Here is a 20,649-nt window from a genome sequence, read left to right as displayed (position 1 = left end):
TTTACGTACAACTTCTGTATTACCAGCAGCCTAAAGAGAGAGGGAGCTGTTGGAAGACTCTGAGGGCACAAGCTCAGCTCTGGCAGAAAGGCAGGTTCAAAGGCAGACTGTTCAGTCAAAATTTCCGACAGGTTTTGTGGTTTGCTAATTCATTTTCAACACCACCCTTATGTGTTTGACTGTCATATCAGCCATCACGCTCTTGGAGGTTGCTGGCTGAATATTGTCAGTTTTCAGACCCCCGTTCTGCCAGCTGGCTGAAATTCCCTCCCGCTCATTTGCAACTCAGGCGGTGAGCTGAATTGATTTTATCCCAGCAAACTTCTGCTTGCAGACAAAGCTTGTAATTTCCATTGCTTAGCAGTTATCAGAAAAACAACTTACAGAAGTGGGTCGGAGAAAGAAAATACACATTATCAGGAGTTCCTTTATTCTTTTCATTAGCTTTGTCTAGACACCCTTGACTATTGGCTTGATAATTTAGAAATGTCTGCTTCTGTTCCTCTTCACCCAAATGTGAATTGCACGTGAATGCATCTTGGAGATTATTTATTACATTCAGAAGATAATCTTCCATGACTGGCTTCAAGAACAGCACAGCCCCGTTTTGTTTCTTTGTTTCTCTGGCTTTGAGTAAAGTAGGGGCTGCCGAGGGGTCTCCAACTGCTGCTGGGCTGCGAGCAGCTCAGCCCGGTGCTTGTACCTTGGGGAGTCCAGCGGTCGGTCACACTGCTGCTCCCGGATCACTTGACATCGATCTTCACTTGAATCTCCCTCTTGCTATTAAGCCCACAAGCGGGATATTTTTGGTTGCTATTCCTGCTAACAAAGCACGCACAGCACCGAAAGAGCTGACAGCGGAGGAGACTCGGGAAGGGTCAGAACAGGCAGAGACGCGTGCGGGGAGAGAGGAGGCGGCAGGAAACTCCGGAGACGCCCCTGGGAGATGCCTGCGGGGCTGCAGCTCCCGGCGCTCGCTTCTCTTCGGCGCAGCCGCTCCGGACTACAACGCCCGCAATCCCTCGCGCCGCCGGCAGCCAATCCGCCTGGCCTCCCGCTCGGAGCCCGCCGGGACTTGTAGGCAGGCGGCGGGGCCGGGCGAGGAGGAGGCGGTGGCGCCCCGCCCCGGGGGAGGGACGGCGCAAGGCGCGGGGGGCACGGCGGCCAGGTACCCGCGGCGGCCCTGCCAGACGCCAGCTCGCTGCGACCGGCCCCCGCCTCCGCGACGCTGCGAGCCGCGAGAGCGCCGGAGCGCGGCTGTCTCCCGCGGGGCCCCGAGGAAGAGCAGCGGCCTAGGGGCTGCCCGCCGCGGGCTCGGGCTCGGAGGGGCGCCGCGGCCGCGGGGGGTGTGCGGCACCGGCGGAGCCTTCCCCGCCGAGCCGGGCCGGGTCGGGCCGGGCCGCTCCCCGCAGGAGGCACGGGGCGCCGCGGGGCCGGCAGCGGCGGGGCGAGGAGCGGCCCCCCCGGGGCGCCGGCCGGAGCGGGGAGCCGCGGGGAGCGGGACTCGGCGCTGGCCGCCTGCCGGCTGCGCCCCGGCCGAGCATGCACTGATCCGCCGCCTCGCCTCGACCCCGTCCCGCCCGCCGGGAGCGCGTTGCATGGTGTGGGGATACACGGTCTCGATAATAAATGATAGAGGATACAATGACTTTGCTGTCTCTGCTGGGTCGGATCATGCGTTACTTCTTGCTCAGACCGGAGACCCTGTTCTTGCTGTGCATCAGCCTGGCTCTGTGGAGTTATTTCTTCCATACGGATGAGGTGAAAACCATCGTTAAGTCCAGCAGGGATGCGGTGAAGATGGTGAAGGGCAAGGTGGCCGAGATCATGCAGAATGACAGGCTCGGGGGGCTGGACGTGCTGGATGCCGAGTTCTCCAAGACCTGGGAGTTCAAGAGCCACAACGTGGCTGTCTATTCCATCCAAGGCCGGAGGGATCACATGGAGGACAGGTTCGAAGTAATCACCGACCTGGTGAACAAGACTCATCCCTCCATCTTCGGGATATTTGATGGGCACGGAGGAGAGGCAAGTGCTCAACTGCAAAAAGGGTTGGGGGGAGGATGATTACAGGACGAGGAGCGGACGTGTCCTTGCCTGAAGGTTCGAGCGGTTATCTTGAGACACTGACTGGGGGATTCCTTTCCTCTTCGGGGGAGCAGCTGGGGGGGAAGAGTTCTGAGTACGGAGGGAGTAATGTACTCCATCTGCTTTCTCTTTCATTACCACTTTCACTTGCAGTGTAGTGTAAATGTGTTCGTGCCCTCTCTGCCCTTTACAGTAGTAAGGTTTAATTAAAGTAAAAGCCGTTGAAGGTGGCTCCTACGTGCGCTGAATAGTGATGATGAGCACAAATTCCCTGGAGGCATCTTTTGTGAGCACGGAGTGCGGTGTGCTCTGATTTTGGTGAAGGGCTGTCGGGGGCTGTGCTCGTCAGCAGCGTTTCCGAAGGAGCATCCTGCATGCGTTCAGCCTCAGAGCTGGGCTGTGTGTGTCTTCTCTGTGATTCGCCCTCCTCTGAAGACAAACCAGTCATGGAGAATGAGTTCCACGCTTATGAATTACATATTGGTTTAACAAAATAATATTTGTGCTTCATACTTGTCCCCTTCCTCCTGGTAATCCAGAAAAACTGTTATTTTGAAACTCGTGGTGTTTAACCTCTGAACTTTTTAGATAGTGGTTTCCTCTCAGTTGTCCTGTGTGATTAGTGTTCTTTCATGGTGTAATACGTCCTTTATTTTAGATGACAAATGTCAAAACTATAGTTTCCTCTTTACTTAGGATTGTGGTGCTGCCAGTTAGCTTTTTGTATAGCAGAAAGCATCTATTTCATAACTGCGGCAAAGAAATGCTGGAGAGGAGGAGGTTCCTTGTATGACATTAACTCCAGCATCCATTATGCAAGGAATGAAATTATCTTAAGGGTTTTGTTAGGATGATGGAAGCTGGAGAGGAATACTGAAGTTTTTCATGCAAATGCTCCTGCTGAGAAGTAAAGCTGCGTGTGCTGTACAGCAGGAGTGCTTGGGTTTTAAACCAGCTGCTTCCACAGGTCAGCTATTGAATCCTTCCTAGAAGCTCTTGGGCAGTGACCAGACACAGGAGCACAAAGGTGGCAGCTGCTGTCCCTCTAAACCTGTGAGTGCTCACTGGAAAATCCAGGCCTTGGGCAAATAATCATAAAGCTTCTCTTGTGTTGCTTGCACAGCTGTAAAGTGATAATGCTTTTTTTTTGCGGTGTCCAGTGTTTTATCCCCTTTAAAATAGAGCCAGCACTTTGGATATTGAAAATTGCCAACTTCATGGAAATTGTGATTGTGTTTGAACTCTGTTTTCCTTTTTGTGTCTGTTTTTTGGTTGGGATGCAGTTGTGCCAACTCTTATTGGCAATGTTGTGTCAGATCGCTGTTCCTTGGCCTTCGAGGAATAGTAGTAGGAATATGTGTGTAGATCACAAACTGATACACATCTTCTCATCAAGGGATATAACTTCTGGTCTGTGAATTTGGTACATCTGGCTCTTTTGTTTTGTGAGGCTTTGGACACAGAGCTTGTGTTCTGTCTTTTGTTGTCTTCCCTGTTGCTTAAACCCAGCGTGCCCATCTCAAATGATGAGCCAGAACAAGTTTGAAAGAATATCTGTGTCGTTTATAAACAGTGCTCTGAGATTGTTGCTGTAGAAATACAGTGTAAACAGTTAAACTTTGGCATTGCTAAAGAGAGATCTGATTTCTTTCTTCAGTTTGTATCATCTGTGTATCTTGATCCGCATTGGATTGCACACTCAGTTCCTTTAATAATCCAAAGCTAACACAGAATAGCAAAAGGATAAGAAAGTGCCCTATGCATATCTGTGTGTGTATAGACATATAGATGTATTTTGTCGTGGAGCTTGAAGTTACATCCATAAAAATGTTAGAATTGTAATACTAGATCTGTGGAAAGCTCAATTACCTTAATTATTTTGATTCCCCAGAGAACTCTTTCTAATTGATTCAGTGACCAAGTGTTGAGCATTTCTCTGAGGCCTGCCGTTTTGGAGGGTTTTGTAGATCTTTCTCCAAGCCTTACTGAAGTTAATATTTAAAAGCATAAGAGCGTCACTTATTTTTCTCATGAAATCCCCAGCTGTTCTTAGTGGCCTTTTCTCCCACAAAAAATAAGTGTCTGATCGCTGGGGGCAGAGCTTGTTCTCCCAACTAGTTTTTACCTAGAACCAGAAACAAGACCTGTGTGCTTTGCATACAGCAAAAACAGGTTGCAGAAAGGTTTTTTATCTAAGCGAGTCATAGCTCTCAACAGAACAGAGGGGAAAGAAATGAAACAACAAAATGAGCAGTCTTATTTAATCTGTAGTACATAATATTAAATTTCAAGTCTCCCTTTGAAACTGTTTTCTGGGTGGCTTATTTGTATCTTTTTGTTTAAAAAAAAAAAATAAAATTAATAACTTCATGTAACACTTTTCCTGCGTAAGTAGCAAAGCCTTTGTAAGGATGATATTTTTGCTCTGGGCTCCCATCAAATATTGCTGTGTAGCAGATAAAGAAGAAGGAAATGCAGATCTCTAGAGCTGAATGTGAAACAGACTGTTCTATGTGCAGGAAAAAAATGGTTTTCCAAATGGACAATGCCACAGATGAAATGCTAGATTAATTCTTTCCAGCTGTATGCAAGGCAACACATCCCTGTTAATTACTTCCTGCCACATCAGGTTGAAGTAGAAGGAAAGAGAAGCATGATTCATGTAATACAAATTACTGCGTAATTCTGATTTATGAGGATACCCAAGTTTTGCTCGAGTATTGCCAACTCTTTGCATAAATTCTACTTTTCTCTTATGTCACGTGCTCTTCCATTTTAACAGTTTTATCCTGAATAGAATGGCATTCACTGACTGAAATTTTGTGGCGGACTTGATAAGAAAGCAATAGACAACAGTTGTTATTAATGCAATTAGAGCTAAGGACGTGGTGCACTGCTGTGATTGCTGTCTAAAGGGGATAACGTTTTAGAGGTGAAACTTGATGTGTGGTGTGTAGTGTGCTCTTTTTATACAACGTCAGGTTGTCTTTTTCTTGATGGCTGAGTAATTGCAATGCAGTGTGGGCAGAGGCAAAGAAACAGGCTTAGGAAGAGTGACAAAAAGTTTTGCCCTGTTGTCTCACTGAGTGACTGGTGAAAGGAGTCTTGGATGTGACGTAACTTAGAATCAAAACAGAAGTGAAGAAAGATTTTGTCTGTCACCTCCTCAGCTTCTTTATCAAGCTGAAAGATGCCTTGCATGTTGGCTTCGTTGTTGTTCATTTTTCTGGCCGTGGGGCTGTCTGGACTGAGGGACTGAGAAGTAACAAACCAGATAAATGATAAAATAATATTCTATTAATTTGAAAGCTGAGCAGTTAGAAGGAAAGGGCGCTTTACCAGAAGGATTTAACCATTTTATCTATAACTTACTAAAGGTTTCTTTGAGATATTTAAGGTTTAAGTGCTCGGTTTTAGCTGAGATCTCAGTATTGGACAAAGATGAAGCAGCTCACCATCTGCAGTTTTATGATTGTGGCCACGTTGCTTATCGTGTTATCAACCCTAGGAGGTGACAACTTTTAAAATGAAAGCATTAGGACCTTAAATGCCACCTTGTTTGAGGTTGAAAACTGATGTGGATTACCGGAGTGAGAAGCTCAGTAACTGTCTCATGAAACGTGTCTTGCTTTTTTTTATTTCTCTTAGCCTCCTGAAGTGTTCTTATCCACCTGGATAAGGGCACGGTATGGCTGGTTTGGAGAGCTGCAGATGGTGTGTTGCACTATGTGAAATACTCCTTATTCATAGTGTAGGAAGCTCAAATGTAAAGTAGAGAATTTGCTGTATGTATGGCTACGTATTCAACCATGCACAGAATCTTCTAAAGCTTTGTGGGCTGTGGGACCTTGAGATCAGCAGCATGAACTGTTAGCAGAAATCTCTGGTTACTGATTAACTCCCAAAGACAAGGGGGAAAAAAAGAAGGTCAGAAGATAATGGTGAGCCCTTATTTTTGTCTGAGCCTGTGGAAATGTGAATGCTGAGGTAAAGCCTGGAGAAGGCTGCCCCGTGCCAGCTGTGTGCAAATGAGCCTGCTGTGCATTTGAAGTACAGGTACTTGAAAGCATGATGAATCCACCCTGATTCACTGGGCTGAGCTTGCTGCTGTGTGCTGTCTTCTGGAGGACTGCCACAGCAAACAAGTTGTAGGACGTTTGATTGGGAGTGAACTTCTGGAGAACTGCATGCTTAGGTCACAGCTCACGTGGTGTTGAACAGGAGCGGGATGGAATGGTCTCCAATGAAGGGGAACAGTTCTTGAATATCATATTACAGGATTATGATTTTCTGCCAAGAAAGCTACAGTTAGGTGATTTTTGGGGTCTGTATTCCCATGTGTGCTGCAAAAAATGTGATTTAAGATTGCTTTTAAAGGTGCAAAAATTTGTAATTGGAAATGAGAGCTCTCAGCACCGTCGCTCACAGCTGTATTATTCTTCGGGTGTGGATCTGAATCTTTTTCAGTTTTTCTAAAAATCAAAAAGTCAATTAATTTTCGGTGTATTCTGCCCACTTAGCTTGAATCCGTCCTTCTATGTTTGGGTGCACTGTTAGCTGCTTTAATTAAATCTGTTTTGATTCACAGATGCTTTTAGATTATGAGCTGTCATTTAACTTTGTCTCTGAGCTTGAATAACTCCTAGGAAGTGTTTGTGTGTGTGCTCCTGCTCCGCAGTAGGAGCTCTGCAGCTTATCCATTGCCATAGATGGGATGGGTATTTCACAGCTGCTGAGCAAGAATGCTCAAGCAGCCCTTGCTGGAGTGCTTGATGCTTTTTGACTCAAAACCACATCCTGCTCATGTTCTTAGGTGTATAGGCAATATTTAAAGGCAAATCGAGGCTCGGTAACGAGGAACGCCTTAAATTGCTTAAAGATGTGCTGATTTGTGCTGCTGATACTACTTAGTGTACTGATAGACAATGGTCTATCATAGCATCCAGCCAGGATGTTTTACAAATAAATTTAAATGCAGCTTTGGGGCAGTGAGATGTTGAAACAGTAAGTTCTGTAGGTCAGGGAGCTGCTTATTTTTGAGTGTTAGACTAAAAATTTATACTCTTTTGTCACATGAGGTTACTAAAAACAGCAGATCACTCGAGCTTTGTGCACTTTTCTCATGTTTCAGTAGCTCTTTTGGACCACAATAATATTTCTCCTTCCTCCTTGTTGTTAGAGAGATCCAAATATTTATGGTGTAAATTGTATCTTAAAACTGGACTTCTGGCTTCTGGCAGCTTCACTTTTAAACAATCTCCTGGCGCCAGATGCTCCGTTCTGCTGCAGTCCAGTTGTCTCTGGTTGGAGCAGCACAGCAGCCCTGGCACTGCAGGTGGGCCCTGTGCTGTGATTCTGTTCCTCAGGGCTGGGCAACTCTAATTTTCCCCTGGATCGTGGGACCCTTTGGAGCTCTTCCACTTCACCCGGCCTGTTCCACGTGTTTCCTTGGCACATTTCTCACACCTTTCCAGCAGGAAATGACAGCGTGTCCATTGCCCCCATGTTCTGATAAGGCCTTGCCTTGGCTCCAGGAGCCTCTGACTGTGCTGAGTTTGGATATATTGCTTCCCATCACGTTCTGAGAGCTATCTGACTAACGCTCCAAGGTCCTCAAACCTCAACATGCAGAGCTTGCTCTTCGTTTTGAGCGCATCGTAGATATAATAGATCCAGAAAAAGGAACAGAATGCCTGTTTTCTGTAAGCTCTGTGAATCCATGGCCTTCAGATGAGAGTCCTGAAAACTAGTTTAAGGACAGCAGCTGCTATAATTACACACAAAGTCTGGGGGCTGCCTTTGCTGGGGTGTTCAGCCTGCGCCTCAGGGTGCCACAGATGAATGGCAATGTGAGCTGCTGCTGCTCGTGCCGTGTGGCACATTCATGCTGCTTAAACTGATCTGTGTGTTCCTAGCAGTGTCTTTGTGCCTCGGTATGAAAACCTCTATAATGAGCTCTGGAATGTGTTCCCTGTGCCACCACCTTCTGAAAAAGGGCGCAGATGAGAATGAGGCTGTTCTTTCTTAGAAGCAGCCTTTATGACTACCAGTTCCCAACAGCTGCCAGCTCCCTGGTCATGTTCATGTTATGATCGCCGTTCTCATCACTGGCCGTTACTTAGATACCAGCCCAGCTGGACAGACCAGTTCCTCTGGCTCAAGGCCATCTCTTTGCCCAGGAGATCTTCAGTGTAAAAGATCACGAAGATTTAATGACCCTCTGTTTTTATTAGCCGTGTAGAGTTTCAGTTCACCCTGATGTGAACGTGACAGCAGGAGACAGATACTTCCAAAAGGAAGTTTCCATGCTGACAAAGATGTACAGAAAGGCAGCTCGTGATCTCAGAGCTGCTATGAGTTGTATGCGTCATCAGCAGCTGCAGCAAGTTGGAGAGTTCCTTTATTTTTTTTTTGTGCTTTCACTCCAGCCTTTAGCTGGTGTTCAACGCTTGAGCTACTGCCTTTATTAAAGCAGTTTAAAATTTACTGACAAATGTAGTAATTTTATTTGAAAGTAATAGAGCTTTAAACAATGATTTTTTTTTCACTATTTTGCTGATAAAATGTTTTGAAGATTGCAGAGTATTAATAGATAGTTAGTCCAGGGCAAATACTGAGAGTGCGTGAATCTGGGTAACTGCCCATTTAAGCCCTGTGGCCTGATGCTGAGAAACGAAAGCTGTTCCTGGTCTGGGATAAGTGATCTACATTGATTGCAGTCGGGAAATAAAAAGATGAAGCTTTTAAGTCTATAATGAATGGCTACCTATAAAGTAATCTGAATGGAAAATCTACTTCTTTTTACTTGTGTAGAAGAATAATTCCAGAGAAACTGGTGACGTGGCTGCACCTGGTACTGAGCTGGGAGGAAGGCTCAGGCTCCAGGTAGAGCAGCTTCAAAGCTGCTGAGCACTAAAGCAGCCAGTGGGAGAGGATGAAGTGCCGCTGCTTGGTTGGTGCCATAACAAACTTCAGAGCGCAGCGTGGCAGCGTAGAGTACCAGTGCTGCTGGTACAAATTGATTGTGATGCTGAAACATTGCTGGCTCTCATCATCTCCGACCTTGTCTGATTCACAGCTGTGTGAGCAGCTGACATCTCCAGCCAGACAATCAAAGGACGTGTTTTAACTGCTAAACCACAATGCAATTATCCATAGCGCGTTATGTCGACAAACCTCAAAGTTCCCCTGGAGAAAGGAACATTTATTTGCATTTACTTTCAGTGCTGAAATGTTATCCCTTGCAAATTTTCTCATTGTCCTTAATGTTGAAAAAGCTTTTTTTCCCCCCTCAAACTCCCTTAAGTTAAACATTTTCTGCTGCAATAGCTGATACTATCATACGGTACTGCTTTCAATCAATACACTTTTAATGTAATAAATATCTTCACCTTTTCATTCTCTACCAAATGGAGAACTGCTGAAGGGCTCAGAATGTTTGTTCTGATAGTGAAGGTGCATGGTGTGTCATACTGCTCTCTGATATGTTCCATGGCTCGCTTGCACGTCTTCAAACTTGCATTTTAAATGGGAACTTGAATTAATTGCAGGTAGTCTACTCATGGACTCCACCAAAGAGTTGCCTCAACTTTCCCTGAAATGTGTGTTCTCCAAACCCACTGATGCAGAGATACTGAAAAATCTGGTTATGATCAGCATGGGAGTAAGAGGAAACGGAGGATGAAATATGCTAATCTCCTTAGTTTCCCTTCTGCTTATTGCCCTCAGGTTCTCCTGCAATTGAGATGAAACCACACTTTCTTGTGGAAGAGCAAGAGTGTTGGCTCCGGCTACTGGGAGCTGATGCTCAATACCCCATGGTGCAGCTGCTGGCATTCTCACAGAGATGTGTATGTGCTTGGCTGGTCAGGTGCTGGAAACTCTGAAGTGTACTGAGGAAAGTTGTTGGTTGGTGGTTGTTTTTTTTTTTAATACCAGCCTGAAAAAAGGGCTGTTGCTGTCTTTTCTGCCCATGCAGAAAAGTGTCTGTTTTGGAACAATGAGGCACAGGGACGAGAGCAGAATGGGGCAGGGTGATGAGAGGGGGAGCTTTCGATTGGAAGACAAGAGTGTGAGAAGAGGAGAAATGGAAGATAGCATGTGGGTTTGCATCATTGGTTGCCTTAATTACTGTAGGCTGGACACACTTAATAACACAGCCCTAGCAGGACTATCGGGCAGCCATAGGAGAACTACTATCAGTTTCAGTGTAGCACTATTTATATACTGCTTGAGATCCAAAACCTGGGAGATGTTTGTGTGAGGGTTTCTTCTGTAGCTTAGGATGAATATTGTTTTATTTCTCTGTACACACTGAGAAACAGAGATCGTGAACGTAAATTTTGGCTGCATCTCTTTGTGGCTCTTGAAAGCACAAACGGTTTATAATTCTGGATGCTCTGAAAAGGAGACTTTGCCCTTTTTGTTCCTACTGATGTCCATTGCTTTGCTGGCAGATATTGAGAGTCCTTATTGCTCAGGACTTAAGGAACAAAATGTGGGACCAGCTGCTCGTGTCGTAGTGCCAACTGGCATGGAAATGTCAGAGAAGAGCTCCAAGCAGCCCCTCCTTTTGCTCATGCACCAGACATAAATAGTAATGTGAGGTGCTGCGTTAACTTACAGTTTGATATGACAGACTTTTTCACTTTGCAAAGCGAATGTTTTACGCTTTCATATAAAATACATCACAGAAGTTTGAGGGTTTTTTGTTGTGTTTTGTAAAAGGGAACTTGCCTTACAGCTACTATTACAGTCGTGGTTTTGAAAGGCAAAGTAGTGTGATTGAATTCTCTGTGGATGAATGCTGCATAGAAGATTTGTAATCTTTGGCAATTAGAAAATTGTTGCTGAGGTTAATGGTGATATTATTTTTAACTTTGAGGGCAGGAGCAATCTCCTGCCTCCAGGATGAAATTATTTCAATCAGTGCTTTAAATAAGCACTTTCTACGATGTTCGAATTTACAAGCATTTAAATCATCATCCTGAATTCTTCTTTTGCTGTAGTATTTGTTTTAGCAATTATATCACTTGATATACAGCTTTACATTATCTGTTCTTGTACTGTTTGTGAAAAGGAGGATGGGATATGCTATCCATTTCTTCTCAGAGATTTTTTTTGCCCCGTTCTTGTGTGGACATCAAAACTGTCAATAAAGGAGAAAAACTTACATGAGACAATGTATCTACACTTGTTAGAAGTTATTGAATGATTTGCTAATAGAACTTTCTGTACTGGATGTTTTGACCCTATGGAGCGGGAATTTATTTGAGATATGCTTTGGGGCTTTTGAGCTTGATTTGACATAGAAGCATATTCTGAGTAGATTCAGGTATCTCTTGAGATGTGTTGGTTTCCACTCTGCACACTTTAAGTTGTGTGTGTTGGAGTTTGTATATTCTGAAGCGTTCATGTAAACTCCCAAGGCTGACAATTGACACAGCTGTTTCTAATAAAGTAAACAACATTATAATGCCATGATGCAGGAGCCAAAAGAAAGTGTATCCAGCTACATATTGGAATTAGCTGTTTGAAATGTAAGTTTTAAAAGCTTTTTTGGCATGTGGGTTATGCATCTCTTATTAAGGAAAACCTGACAGCGAAGGGAGATGAATAATAGGAAAGGACATAACCTCAAGCCTGCTCCAGTACAGAGGTTTTTTACTGGAATGTTTTGCTGCTGAGCTTCCCAGCACTCCCGATTGATTGGGAGAACAGAGTGCAATTTGAGTGACAAATGCTGTTCAACTTTGAGCTTTTTTTTTAATACACAGATGGGAAATTTGGTAGTTTGTCTGACACGGGGGGGCTCTGCGTCCACCTACTTGTGTTTCTGGTTCGAAGTGTTTCAGAAGTATATCAGGAGAAAACATTATACCTCTGTGAACAGGTGTTTTCAGATCATTTTACAGGCTTATATTTCAATTTATGTCCCCTGGCTGTTTGGATGCAAGTCAGTAATACAACTGAAAATAGAACTTCATAGTCCCCCTCGCTTTTTCTCCTAGCTGCAACTGCTCCTTTTTTCTCTATCAGACATGAACATCATCAACTGTGTAGCTTCTGTTTCTTTTTAATGTAATACCATCACCTGCCTGTTGCTTTTTGCAGTCTTCATTTTCTTTTCTTAATGTGGTTATCAAGAAAGTAATGATTCCGAAGACCTTGCAGAATCGATGCTTATTCCACAGCAGCACTGTGGATCTTAATGGCCATCTTTTGTACCAAAATATGGTTCTGCTGTGTCCCTGCTGCTGTGAGAAGCCCTGATGGACACACCAGGGACATGAGCTGGGCTGCTGTGGCTGTGCAGAGCCTGAGCTGGCAGTGGTTTCTCTGCCCAGCACTGCTTAGTGCTGTAGCTCTGAAGGCTTGTAGCTGGGAGTTGGTTTCATAAAGTGAAATTGGTAGTATGGAACAACATGAATAAGTAGGAAATACTTTCATGTGCTGCGTGAGTGTGGCTGCATGGCGCTGCTGGGACCTGGGACAGGATAGATTTTAGTCCCTGCTACCTCACTGGATTAACTCCCAGACCTTCCAGGCCATCCCTGTGGAACTGCATAGGGGGGAGAAGCTGAAGTTCATCTTGGTGCTCACCTGTATCTCTGGATGAGGGGCGTGGTGTTCTCTTTCTTTGATAACAACTCTTTCCATGTAGTGAGCTAATGGCAAGGCTTGAAAACTTGGCATGATTTGTTCTCTCTTGGGCAACATAAAGGAGAGTCACTGCAAGCAATGTCTTCTTGTTATTTAACTACCACAGGTGTCGCAACGTGGATTCCTGAGGCTGTACTCTTTCTTTCCTCTAATTTTCAGGTGTTGAAAGGAGAGTTAAATAAATGCCCTGGAAGACTAAAATTCTGTGGAAGCTGCTTCTTTTGATCTAGGAGGCCAACTGCTTAGAGGCTGGGGCTGTGAGCAGAGCAACTGGAAGGAGTATGGCTTTCTGATATAAGTAAGGAAAGAGAAGTTAAACTAGGAAACGGTATTTTTTTTATATTTTTCATACAAATGCCACAGATGATCTATTTAAGTGTTTTTGGGGGGGTTTGACTTTCAGAGTTATGTTGATAAAACGCTTAAGACTGCCCCAGTTTTTCTTCAATTAATGTTCTGTATCACAAGACAGTTGCCCTTGGCAGTGAGGAGAGCTTCAAGGTGAAAATATGGGTTGGGAACAATAAAAGGAAATTAGACAAATTAAAATTGGGAGTGGAGGATTGTGTTGTTATCATGCCTTCATGTAGCCACGTGAGGAGAGGTAGCAAATGAACCAAGGGGGGACAGTGTGTGTAAACCCCAGCTGAACAGGGATCTTAGCATTGCTTAAGCAGCTCTGTGCCATTGGAAAGAACTTGCAAGTGTTCTTTGTATGCAGGAAGAAATTAGTGAGAAATGAGGGAGGAAAAAAGTGACAGAGCTAATGAATGCCTGAAAGGAGCATACATATAAAAAATTAAGTAGATAAAAGTAATTAGTGGTAGCAATAAGCTAAAGCCCAAGTGGTGAATTGCCAGGGAATCTAGACTTTTTCTAACAAACGGTTTCAAGTTGTCACTGTTGCTTTGCCTACTTCCATCATTAAGCCATAAAACCCAAGAACTTCTTTAAACATCAGAGTTCAGGATCCTGTCATGAAGCTCTCTTTTGAGGATAAAAATGAGGCAAAACACTCCAGGGAAGCTGTTCTTACTAATGTATCCCTGCAGCTGCTAGGTCCTGCTGAGTGCAGGTCCCATTGATGTACTGCAGGAGGCTGAGCATTTCTTTGCATTTAAAGTTGGAGCTCTCTGGCACACGCAGGTGTGCAGGAGCCTGAAGGGAGCTGTGAAGCTCTCCTAGCACTGGCAGTGCTCCTTAAGTGCTTTTTTTCCTCTCCATCTCTAGCTGTGGTGCTTTAGGATGATGGTTTAGAGAAGCACATCAGCTTCCTTAAGAATTGCTGGCTTCCTGCTCATCACCAGGGATACAGGGCCAGAGTTTTACTAGTTGAAGTTTGCCATCCTTTGCCTGTCCCTGTTGCGCGACCTTCAAATGTGATCATTTTCAATATTCGAGACAACTTGAACCAGCTGCAATTAGTAAATGCATTAATGATCTCTTATTTGCATGTCCTTTAAAAGAGAGGAGCTAAATACATTGCAGCTGAGTTTCAAAGGGACCAAAGTAATGATGGGCTGACCTGCCTGCTACAAGCCTTGCATACCTGCTGGGGATGTGATGACTTCTGGTCAGTGAACCTGAAAGAGGGGGGCTTTCTTATTTCTGTTTTCTTCTTCAGTAGGAGAATTTGTAGAGTTGTGGGATGCTATTCATAGATTGAAAAGAGCTTGACTTAATATATTGAAGAATAGAAACTGAAGGCCTTTGAGCAAATGTTTAAAAAATACAAGTGTAACAAGCCCTGTTTTTTCCTTCATATGGAAACACAAAATCAATCAATTGGTTTTTTGTTTCATTCCAGTGAAGATAAGAACTGCATGCTTGGCAGCAGCTGCAAAGAGAAGTTTTCTGTGCATTTTTTAATACTGGGTATTCCTGTGCTCCACTGAGAGGTATTATAAGAAGGAGATGTAAAAGTGCAGTTGCAAAGGTATGAGTATTTTGTGTAATTGCAGTGCACCATGATGTACTTCAAGGTTTACAGAGAGCCAGCTCCTGCTTTGCTATGTGAGTTCGTATCAGGAAAAATCTTGTACAGAAGCTTGAGGCAGTAATGGATTTAACACTCATTTAAAACTCATTTCTTAAGATGAAGAGAAATATTGCAACAAAATAAACATTGTGTTGGGTTTTTGGCACTCTGGGGACTGGCATGCCCCTACTACTGCTGTGGCTGCAGCATACAGAAGCTTGTTAGAAGCAGCAAAGGGTGCTGTGATGTGTAGCTGCAGCGCTGGGGCTGAACAAGGGTGTGCATGGTTAACCTGGGTGCCTCTCCGATGCTCGGTCCTGCTGAGCACATCAGTGGTACAGCAGCCACATGCTGATAATATGCAAAGAAGCTATTTAAAATTAGCACTCCAGTCTATAAATTTATCTTTTGCTGTCTCCACTAGACCTACTTAGTTCCTCTTCATTTTACCCAGCACCCAAGTTGAAATGCTTTACTGCTTAAATAAAATATTTGACAGCTATTGCAGGAGCTAATACTTGATGTTTCTGCATGAAACTAGATCACTGTTCATTAGGATGAAATTGAGATTTCTAGCTAATTAGGGAAGATAAAAGTGCTGCTTCATATTCTACCGTATGAGAGAATTTAGTACTAATTACTCATTCTGTGATTTTGTTTTTTATATATGTTTTTCAAGTACATTTTTAAAATCCTCATACTCCTTCTTGAAACTGAATTTCAGTCTACACTTGACAATCTGGATTTAGGAGCATTTGTAAGACAAATAGGGAAGCTGCAAAGCACCAGCTAGCACTATATCTGGAATTTATCAGTGTTAGTAATTCCTCTTGTTTCTCTGGACAAGAAATCTGCATGCACACTCATTTAATAAATGGTGTGTGGGTAGGAATGTACTGCGTGTTGGGCCGTGGTGCATACGTAAATAGTATGAGGTCAGATTTGAAAATGCTGCTGTTCTTTTCAAGCTGAAAGCAGATAATAACCATAGATGTTTTATACATGGACAGTGTATTTAGTAGAGGTTTTATTAGCAGTTGAGTGTGGTCTTCTTTAAAAAGTAATCTCTTCTTACACACGTACGTGTTTAAATCAGTGATGTTCAGCTGTCATTGCCTGCAGGTATTCAACTTGCTTGTGTGTGGACTCTGGAAGCTGGGTAGGCTGTAATCCTCAGCATCTCAGTGCAAGCTGACTTTAACAGAGGAGGAGATTGGAGGGTTTATCGGAGTAACTTCTAGTTCCCACTTTAGAAAGTTGCTTCAAACTATCCTGAAAGTGAAGTCTATAAATTTTTTAAATTGCCCATACAGTAAAAATTGCAGACTTATGTTAGCTGAATAATTCATTGCTCCCTGGTTGTAATCCTGGTGTGAATGCTGCCTTCCCAACTGCAGGATAAAGTATTCAAGTTGTCTTCAGTTGCAAGGCCTTCGTCTGGATGGAATGAAAGCAGAAGTTTGAGACCAAAAAGAGAACAGACTTGGGGCACACATGTGAGGGAGGAGGTGGGGAAGAGCGCAGGGTAGGAATTGCGGTGTTGTGCAGCTGGATCCAATTTAGTTTTTGCTTTTTGTTAGCGTGTCCAGGACCAGTAATCTGCCCTTTCATGATTCTCCCAGATGGTGTTTTCAGCCCTTGTTTGGCTGACAGAAGACAACTGGAATGACAGCTATTCATTATGTCAGGGGAATGCCTTGCATGGACAGCAGCCTCGCTGTGTGGGAACCAGTTCAAAGGCTGTTAACTAATGTGTGTTAATACACAAAAACAGTGAAAAACACGTCAAGTATGCGATGTAACCCAAAGGTTTATCCTGCCTTTAAAGAAAGATGGCGATTTCTTTAGCAAAAAGAAGCACTGTGACATTTCACCATCTGAAAATGAATGAGAGATATCACTGAAAATGTTCAGTTTGAAGGCTATAGCTGCTCATCTGTGAAACTTGTCAGAGCTGGATGTCAGGAATGGAGAGGTCAAGAGAAAACGTCTAGAAGATGAGGAAGAATCTGGTGTTTTGGTCTTTAGTAGGCAAGAGGCTCTTGAGGATTTGTTGGTTTAGATTTTTCCAAATGGAAAAATAGGGAGCTTTAAAAAAACAGAAAACACCTCTGTCCTGGGTTAGAAGCTATGTCAGAGATTGAGCATTTGCTGTGTAAATTTTATGAGCTATTGAAATGGGGAAGTGATATATGAAAACTTGCTTCACTAATTCCTTTATTGTAGAAACTCCATTTTGCTTACAAAATATTTGGAGTATCTATTGTAAACGCACTTAAAAGAATTTTCGTGTTATTACTGGATTTATGAGTTCTATTTTAAATTAATCCCATCTTAAAAAAAAATAAAAAAAATTACTTCTCTCTGGAGAAATAATACCATTTTAAAATAGGAATGCAGTCATATTTGTGCTCTGTGATTATTTCATCTTCCCCAATCCCAACAAATGATAGTTCCCCTCAGTAATGCCTGAGGCTGGGGTTGAGGTAAAGACCCTCCTGTGATAAATACTGATTGCATTGATGTCCTCCTGAGTTCGGAGAACATTCTTGTTTGGAAACGTTAAAAAGAAATATAAAGTAGTCGTGCTGTTCCAATAGATCTCACAATATTATCCATGGCTACAACAGAGACAAAAACTGATAAGAACTTAATAGTTACTTTAAATGATCTAATTTGTCCTGTGACGCAAATACACGATTGTCTGCAAAATCGGTTGAAGTATTGGGTGACTGAACAGGGAAAAGGTGTGTTGTAACAGGCAGCAAACACTGAAGTTCAGGATGCAATACACTGACAGCCTCTGGTCAGCAGACTTGGCGGAGGGGTCCGTGCGGCTCTGCAGGAATTCCCCAGCCATGAGTTCACTCTGGCCTCTCTGTGCAACAACACACGGATCCCAAACACCTACAACCCGTGTGAATTTTGTCATGTCTGCTTTTTTGTTTGGATATCTTCCGTTTCAAGATCGTCCTAGTTGTGTAAGATTTCAGACTGTAGCAGGAAAGCTGTCAGATGCAGTTTGCTACTGGCCACTCTTGCACCTCTGACTTAGTGGAATGTATTCTCCATCTGCTGTTTGGTTTCTCCTGGGTCTTCCTCCACCCTTGTTTTCTGCTTAAAATCGGGAGCAAATGTATTCCTGTATTCTGGGAACTCTTAAATGTGCAACCACATGTTCAAATGCTGGGCACAAGTAACTGTTTCCTTGGATTGCCCTGTGAGGAGGATAGATTTGCTTTGTTTGTGATGAATTAAGCTCCAGTTAGTTTTCTTAATTATACATGAAATTAAATATACGTTTCTTCCAAGGCAGGATTTTACATACATGACTGAATGTTCTTCAAGAAGCGATCCTTCGCCGTCTTATCAGAAAAGCCACAACTATGGTACTGCAAACGGCACAAGTAAATGCAAGCTAATTCCTTTTCCATGGCAAGTCTTGTGTGCCTGTACTAATCCCTTTCCTGCTGCTAAGGCAGAAATGTGGCATCTGGTGAGAAGGAACATCCTAACTGGAGGTGCTGATTAAATGTCTACTGTGTTAGAAGAAATGTATTTACCAGTCTGCTTTCTTAGGTCCTATGCCTGTTGTTTTAGCCTACCAGTCAGTAACAGAGCAGAGTTGGTTAGATACGTGTATTTACACAGACACCTGTGTGTTATTGGAGTCGTGGTCTTTAAATGCTGGACAAAAGCTCTCTGTGTTACAGAACATGAAATGTTTGCAGAAGACTCAACAGATCAGAAAGTGGCAATAGTGCCCTTGGTTTTCATGCTAAATTCAGATGCCATTGTGAGAAGAATGGGATATGGGAAGGCCGAAAATGGAAATTATTATTCCACTGAAGCCTGGAATGTACCACAAATTTTCTAGAGACATAATGGGAAATTGTTCTTTAAGTAGCAGATATTTAGCCCCAGCAAACAGAATCAAATTCTGTGGACTAAAACTTCCTGAAGCAGGTGTGAAAATCTTTAGCAGGCTCTGATTAATCCTATGGACCAGGTTGAGGGTTTTCAGTTCATTTGTTTTTTCCAGAAAACCTGAGGAAACGGTTCACGAGTTATGCATTTCCAGTTGATGAAAAAGCTGCAGTAGATATTGGCCTTTTTGAGATGCGTGTGTGGGGGAAACAAAAGGCAGGTTTGGTAATTATCAGCATGAAAGAGCAGTGCCTGCCCCACTAGGAGTCAATTGTCTTTCAGGTGGGAGCCCTCGGCCTTTGAGGAAGGAAGAGAACTGTAGCAGGATGCTTTTTTGTAGTAATAAGAAAGATAATCTGAAGGTTCTGAAATTTGATGTCAGGACAAATGTTAGAAATCTCTCAGAGAACCTTTAATATGATCAGTGTGTTTATTCTGGTGGCTTTTTAGGAGGCTTTAGTGTGCCTTCTTAAAGGAAAAAAGAAAGCAGAAAACAATCATAGTAGAACGTTTCAGTTACTGAGAGACGCAGTGAAAAAGCACTAATCTGCAGTGAGTAATACAGTGTGAAGTTAGGCTGGGTATTATTGGGAAATTTGCCATATGTGGAGCTTCCTGCTTCTGATTTGGAGGCACAGAGTAGCTTTCTTTTCAAGCTCATAAAAAATAGCTTTAACCAGTCTTCTCAGACTGTAGTCTGTATTTTCTTAGTTCTCATCAATATTCAGAGGTTCTGGTAGACTGACATTTAATTTATTTGCACTAAATTACTTTGCATAAACATACAGGTCTTAAAAATCCTTTCTCACCCATCCTAGTGCAATGGCAAGCTGCTGCCAGAAGGGGAGCTCCCATTCTCCGTGCTTTTTCTCCATCTTCCTCAGTTGGTGGTGTGATTGTGGTGGTCACAGCCACGGGCTCCTAAATTTCCTGTGGACCTGCTAACCTAGCTGACACCAAAGGTACGCAGTTCCCAACACAGACACGAGAAAGTCTCAGGAAGCTGAACATCCTGCTTGGGATGGACCCACGTCTGCTGGAGGTGTCTTCACCCTCAGTGACTTGCTGTGGCAAGGACTGGTGTCAGCAAGCAGTCTTAGAGCATTGCCTCCCATAGAAAAAACCTGCCACAAAGATAGCCAACAGTGTCAAAAAGATTCTCTGGCAGATAAGATGTTTTTTCCTTTCTGCACAACGTTACAATACATTAAAATAATTTTTTTTGTTCATTTTACAGCCATTTCCATTTTTGCCTCCACTTTCCAGTAATTCTACCATTTTTCTCACCGGGTTCCCTAAGAAAATCTCGTCCAGCCCACTGACCTCTTTAACACCACTCCTTCATCTACACCTCTGCAGTTGTAACCTGGGACAAATCCTTTTGTTCTGTTCCAGTTGCTGCACTTCTTACAGATCTACAGTTGTTATATCTATTTTTTAACTGGCTTAGTTGCCTTCTGCCTGCTTATTTTTTCTTTTTCTGGACACTCAAAACAGTGCAATTAGATTTGTTTCACTATTAGAATAACTCTGGTATTAAATGGGGAGGTTGGTGGCCCTGCCTGTGGCAGGGGGGTTGGAGCTTCATGATCCTTGAGGTTCCTTCCAACCCTGGTCATTCTGTAATAACTCTCCCTGGTCTTTGTTTCCTCCATGGTTTCACTGTGCCAAAAAAAAGCACAAAAAAAGGGACATTCCTAATTCCACAGCTCCCTGAAGGTACTGTCCTAGTAAATACCAGGCACCTTATCAGCTGACAGCATTGAAATGAGGTTGACTTATACAGCTGGGTTGGTGATACCCCTTTAAGCAAAATGCTGTGAATTTTTGGGTGGGCTTGGTTTTGTTCTTTAAAGCCTGCTATAGCATCGTAAGCAAACAAACATAATGCCCTGCAGAGCTCCTCTACCAAAATGAGTGTACCTCTAACTATTCTACCCCATGAAATCAGCTAATGCCAGCCAGCTGGTTTGAAGCTCCCAGCCTGCCTGCAT

At 43.5% G+C, this 20,649-nt stretch overlaps 1 protein-coding gene across 1 annotated transcript in view; it reads left to right on the top strand.

Annotated features, from left to right (window-relative positions):
- Positions 1-1,446: 1,446 nt before the first annotated feature.
- The window catches only part of PPM1L (protein phosphatase, Mg2+/Mn2+ dependent 1L), an 89,791-nt gene continuing 70,588 nt past the window's right edge, over positions 1,447-20,649 (top strand). The window contains exon 1 of the mRNA XM_031603712.2: positions 1,447-2,028. Within this exon, the coding sequence (XP_031459572.2) occupies positions 1,630-2,028 (399 nt within the window). The 5' untranslated portion in view covers positions 1,447-1,629. The remainder of the gene's footprint in view (positions 2,029-20,649) is intronic.

Source organism: Phasianus colchicus, chromosome 10 (assembly GCF_987193195.1).
Source record: "Phasianus colchicus chromosome 10, bPhaCol1.hap1.1, whole genome shotgun sequence".
Lineage (NCBI taxonomy): Eukaryota > Metazoa > Chordata > Aves > Galliformes > Phasianidae > Phasianus > Phasianus colchicus.
The sequence above is the reverse complement of the archived record's forward strand: the minus strand, read 5'-3'. Positions and strand labels throughout refer to the sequence as shown.